Source organism: Rhipicephalus sanguineus, chromosome 6, assembly GCF_013339695.2.
Source record: "Rhipicephalus sanguineus isolate Rsan-2018 chromosome 6, BIME_Rsan_1.4, whole genome shotgun sequence".
NCBI classification, from domain to species: Eukaryota; Metazoa; Arthropoda; class Arachnida; order Ixodida; family Ixodidae; genus Rhipicephalus; species Rhipicephalus sanguineus.
The window spans coordinates 1,998,346-2,004,296 of record NC_051181.1 but is presented as its reverse complement, the minus strand read 5'-3'; the positions used below and the strand labels follow the sequence as shown (position 1 = coordinate 2,004,296).

The 5,951-nt window shown below is 48.5% G+C and overlaps 1 protein-coding gene across 1 annotated transcript; it reads left to right on the top strand.

Moving 5' to 3' along the window:
* The first annotated feature begins 2,114 nt into the window (after positions 1-2,114).
* LOC119395567 (tigger transposable element-derived protein 4-like) lies at positions 2,115-2,708 on the top strand. The gene has a single exon (XM_037662544.1). The coding sequence runs from the start codon at positions 2,115-2,117 to the stop codon at positions 2,706-2,708; it is 594 nt and encodes a 197-aa protein (XP_037518472.1).
* Positions 2,709-5,951: the final 3,243 nt, after the last annotated feature.

Sequence of the window (5,951 nt, the reverse complement as noted above, 5' to 3'; positions counted from 1 at the left end):
GAGAAGAAACGTCCGCACTCAACGAGTACTCTCCACAAACTCTCTTACTTCCACGTCGCCTGGGTAAAACAGGAATGCCAGAGCGGCGCCCCCTGTCATTCGTACAATGCAATACTGAACCGAAACCGAAACACAATATGAGCTTGTGCAGAGGGCACGGAGGAAGACAAGTTTCAGCGCAGTCGCATTTTCAGCGCACCTTAGGAAACTAGGGTTGTAACATTGTAGGGCGAGTAGGGCCAGAAGGACCGTCACGACGAAAACCTGCCTCCTCAGTCGTATTCGCCTGGAACGTTGGTGTGGCTTCGCGTTCCCTCCTCCGCTCCTGGCCTTTCAACAAAGCTACTGCCTAAGTACGAAGGCCCCTACCGCGTCCTACGTCAAGCATCCCCAGTTAACTATATGATTGAGCCTGTTCAATCATCTACGGACCGCCGTCGTCGCGGCCGCGAGACTGTTCACGTCGATCGACTGAAGCCGCATTATGACCCACCAGTTGTACCTGTTCCTTAGGTCGCCAGGATGGCTCCTTTACCGCGGGGGAGTGATTTGTAACATGGTAGGGCGCAGACAAGAACGCCTGCGAAAGAAGAAGACGGAGACGGTTGTTGTTGGCGCTCGCGCTTGCTCGGCTTGGACCGCTGATCACTTCAGCTGTGGCAATCTTTTAATAAACACGTTACTGTCTCAACGTTAAACGCATACCATCAAGGTCTTTGAAATTGCGTATCTATGTATTTTCTGTTAAAGGAACACACCGCCTAATACTTACCTAGTGATGTTGCGCCTCAGATATGCGTAATGTTTGTTTTCGATCAACAATGTACACAAGTATGAACCTATTCAGCCGTTCACGATGGCTGGCCCTTGGGCAAGTGGTTCAACTTTGGCCGAGTGGCTGAATCGAGGGACGTGCCGACAAACAGAAAGACAGACAGAAGGACAGACAGAAAGACAGACCAATATTTCTGCGTTTAAGTTCCCCAAGAAAGACTATCGTCTTTAAGAAGAACGCCCTCACGCTCCTGGTGGTCTCTACGCCTGCGGGCGCCGCCGCTTCGCTTAATTTTCTAATAAAGTGGCGAGATAACGGCACGGCCACATCGGCCGCCTTCACGCCAGACCTGTAGCCAAGGGGGGGGGGGGGTCTAGCCCCCCCCCCTCCCGAAATTTTGGTGAAGTAGGTGTTTTCACAAACAATAAATACAGTTAAAGGTGGATGTAACGAACCTGCACGTAACGAATTCCTGGATTTAACGAACTTTTTTCAATCCTCAATACCATCCCCATAGAAGCCCATGTATTTGTGACCTGCATGTAACGAAGGTGTTGCGGTAATTCACCTGAATGTAACGAATTTGCGACACTGACCATTTAATATTTTGAGTCGTAACATTACTAAAATCCTGCATGTACAACGCGTAGGTTTTATAATACGAAAATTAATAATACACGGAGGCGGCTGCGGGTAGAACGCATACCATTGCAGCCGGCAAGTGCGTGCCGCGATGATGATACAAGCATCGCTAGAATAGCTTGCGCCGCTTAGCGAGAAACGGAGTTTCCTCGTTGCAAAGCCTTCGAGATGGTAATGCGGTGCGCCATCTCGAAGGCCACGCTATGCAGCTTTTATCTTGCGAGTTGGGACGTCTCATGGCGCTACTCTGCCGAACGGGTTAGAGTTTCAAGACTGCGATAGCAGCAGCACGTGTTGTACCCCAAGAAACTTCCGGTTCTTCATTTACCACTCTCTAACACCGAAGCGGAAAGCGCGTTTTTTAAGTTTTGTCAGAGTCAGGAAAGACCCCTTTTCCTCCTTCAGATAAAAAGAAGGCGCACACTTAGTTCAGAACTAACTCTTATAATGTTGGGTATAGATTAGAAGCATCTTTATTTGAAATATTTGGCTAGGCACAGGGTGAGAAGTGTTGAAAATCTGCGGGCTACCCGCCAAGGCTTTTGTTCCCCGCCTTGCTACGTCAGTGCGCGAAACCGGAAGCCGTTCAGGGTCTGTGTTTGTAAACAGCAAAACTCTAGAACGGGTGAACGAAGTGGTGAGGCGGGTAGGTCGTGTCCTCTCTTGTTAGGCCTTTCAGCTGCTCTCGCTGTTGACAATGAGTTCTGTGCCGAGAAAGCGCAAGGTTTTGTCTTTTGAAGAAAAGTTTGCGATTGTAAATGCGGTTTCCGCGGATGAGAAAAAGAAGGAGGTTGCTGCACGATTTAACATCCCAGCCAGCTCCCTGTCGACGATATTGAGTGCGAAGGACAGCATCCGCGAGGCAGCGGAGTCGGGCACGGGCTCGAAGAAGAAAAGACTCAAGAAGTCAACGTACACTTATGTGGACAAGGCCGTCTTCACCTGGTTTCTGGACACAAGGGCACGCAACGTGCCCATAAGTGGCGCAATCCTGCAGCAGAAAGCGAAGGATTTTGCGTCTGTTCTTGGCCATGACAATTTCAAGGCACGTAACGGTTGGCTGCAAGGGTTGAAGAGCCGACACGGTGTCGTCGGTAGAGTGAGTAGCGGCGAGTCCTCATCTGCTGACAGCGATGCCTCTGCCTCATGGGTGGCCGAGAAGCTGCCTGGCATCTTGGACCGCTATGAGGCGGCGGACTTGTACAACGCCGATGAAACGGCGTTGTTCTACCAGATGTTGCCGAATCGCACGCTGGAGCTTAAAGGGCACGATTGTCGAGGCGGAAAGTAGAGCAAACTACGCATCACGGGATTGCTTTGTGCAAACAGTGACGACAGCGACAAAAGAATCCCATTAGTTATAGGAAAGAATGCCAGGTCAAGGTGTTTTAAAGGCATGAAGTGTATGTCGGTCAAGTACGTGGCCAATTCGAAGGCCTGGATGAGCTGAGAAATCTTTACTGAATGGCTGAAGGCATTCAACGAAGATGTCAAGCGTCAGGGTCGCCAAATATGTGTATTGCTTGACAACTGCTCCGCGCACCACATCGAAGGCCTTCAGCTATCGAACACCGAGATGCAGTACTTCCCTGCCAACTGCACGTCCCTAATACAGCCGTTAGACAAAGGGATCATCAACAGCTTTAAGTGCTGCTATCGTCGTCGCGTCATTCAGAAGATCCTCTTGGGTATACGCTTTGAACGGCTGACAAAGATAGACATTTACCAAGCCATCGAGATGCTTGCTGCTTTATGGCAGGAAGCAAAAGCTGACACAGTCGCAAATTGCTTCATGAAAGCCCGGGTGTCAGTGGTTACAGAGGCTGGAGTCGACGAAGAAGAACCCCAGTAACCTTCAAATCCGACGTCAGTGAAGCGTGGGATGCACTTCGTGTGAATGGTGGAGTGCCCGACGACGTTGCACTTGACTTTTTGTACGCTGACAGTGATGCTTTATCTACCGAAGAAATGTCGGATGTGGCACTTGTAGAAACTGTCCAAGGTCGCGGTGATGGTGAAGGTTCGTCAGAGGCAGATGCATCGCCGTTGCCTACCGCGAAGGAGGTCTTGGACGCGCTGGACGTTCTGCGCCGTCACGTTGGCTCACAGGATGACGAGGCAGCATTGTATGAGTTGGTTTCTCTGAATCGCCACGTGACGCCATCTTTGACGCAAAAGACACAAGCCAAAATAACGCAGTTTTTTGTGCTAAATAAATATTTGAGGCGAGTGGCACTGAACTGGCATCCGCCGCGTCTTCGTTTGGTTTTCGCGATAGTTTCTCTAGTTTTTACTCGAAAACTGCATGTAACGAAAACCTGGATGTAACTAGAATTCGCGAACTTTTTCCAATTTCGTTATATCCAGGTTTAACTGCAATGAGGATAGGTGTTTTTCTCAAATAGTCAAGGTTTTCAGCGAGTGGGCCCCCCTTGAAAGCATTCCTGGCTACGGACCTGCTTCACGCCCTCACGTCGTCTCACGTCTCGTCTCTCGCTACATACTATCGTGTATCTGTATTTCAAATACTTCTTACCTGGGTATCGCGATACGATTTCAAAGGTGATAATGAAATGGTGATGATGACGTCTCACCACTGCCAATTAACAATTCCATTGGTTACCTTATAGAACCACTGACCTATATATTCAATCAGATGTTGGCTACTGGCGTGTTCTCAGATAGATTAAAGACAGCCCGTGTTACTGTTGTCTTTAAAGGCGGAAAGAAAAGAGAATTCGGTAATTACCGGCCAATTTCAGTTCTGCCAATTTTTAGGGGCGAAGCTCCCTAAGGCGGCACCCGTTCGTCCCTCGTAGTCGTAGTAGTGCGTAACAAGTCGTAACGCTAGTACGAGATCTTGACCTCCAAGGTGGTGCCGGTGGGAGATTTTTCCTGTGCGTTGTTGAACAATAAAAAATTCGCAGGTTGCGCGTTAACTAAAAGCCGAATTCTTCTGTCTCTCATTCCCCATTAGCAGCCATTGGCATGTTCCAGTAGGAAACGTTAGTAGAAGTAGAGGTGTAAGTCTTAGCTAAAAGCCGACTTCTTCTCTCAGTCCCATTAGCAGCCATTGTTTACCTCCGAGGTAGTGCCTGGTGGGATTTCTCCTGTGCGTGATTAAACAATAAAAATTTTGTTCAAAACGCCGTTGATTGATGAAATAAACCAACCAAAGACGCCAGATGTTTTCTAAAAGCAAAACGAAAGAACGCCAGCTGTTTCTAAAGCAAAACGAAAAGACGCCAGCTGCTTAACGAAAGACGCCAGATGTTTTCTAAAGCAATGGTTTTCTAAACAATGAAAACTCACAGCGTACATGTAAAATTAAAGTGAGCTGCAAGTCGTCATAACTCATCGAACCTTTAGTATAAACGCGCCCGATCTCACGTCGGTGATGATGTACTGGGCAGAATTCACGGAAGATTCACGGTTTACCGATGAACCTCCGCAGCTTCGCCCACTCATCATCATTCACTCCGTGGATATGCTGTGATTTTTTTTCTAAGGTTGCCGAAAAAACTTATACACGTTTCTTTGGCTACCTTTCCGCAAATAATGTTATAAGTGATCATCAATACAGTTTTGAACCTAGGAAATCGACTGAAACCGCATTGCTTTATATAAAAAATGTCTTAATTCAAAACATTGAAATGAAACACTTTAGTATTGGTCTATTTCTCGACTTCAGGAAAGCGTTTGATTCGGTTAAACATGACATTCTCTTACCAAAATTGGGAATTTGCGGAATTCGTGGCATTGCTAAAAGCCTTATGAAAAGCTACCTGACTGCACGACAACAATACACAAAGCTACATAACCATACTCGCACTAACTACGGAACAATAAAATATGGAGTAGCTCAGGGATCAATATTAGGACCCCTTCTGTTCACTATGTACATAAGTGATAGTGTAAACATTCCTTCATCTTGATGGCGGCAGTCCAGCAACAACCAGAAAAGCGACGTCGTCTTCCTCCTCGTTCATGCAGCGACGCCGCGGCGGCTGTTCGTTACCATAACGCCCCGGCGGTAGAAGCACCGCACCGTCTCTGTGCTTGATCTACAGACATGTGGTCGAGGGAGGGTAATAAAGCTTGAGTCGAGACACGTGAACGACGTCACTTGTAGCTGACGGTGACGTTGTTGGATCGGCTGGGACAATCTCATACGCAACGTCAGTCACCTGGCGAACGACAAGGTATGGTCCAGTGTACCGTGACAGGAGTTCTCAGAAAGCCCTACACGCCGAGTGGGTGACCAGAGAAGCACAAGAGAACCCGGCGAAAAGTGCACGTCTCTATGACGACAATCATAGAGCTGTCTCTGGTGTTCCTGCGAGGTCTCTAGGCGGTGACGGGTGAGTTGGCGGGCGTGGTCGGCGCGGGCGATGGCTTCGGCGGCATGTTCGGTGGCGGAGGGCAGCAAAGTGTCCAACGGTAACGCGGGTTCTCGTCCATATAGGAGATAGAATGGCGAATAACCGGCAGTGTCGTGACGCGAGGAATTGTAGGCGAACGTCACATATGGCAA

Excerpts from the sequence above, each read along its gene's own strand:
- LOC119395567 (XM_037662544.1), top strand. The coding sequence starts at position 2,115 with ATGAGTTCTGTGCCGAGAAAGCGCAAGGTTTTGTCTTTTGAAGAAAAG.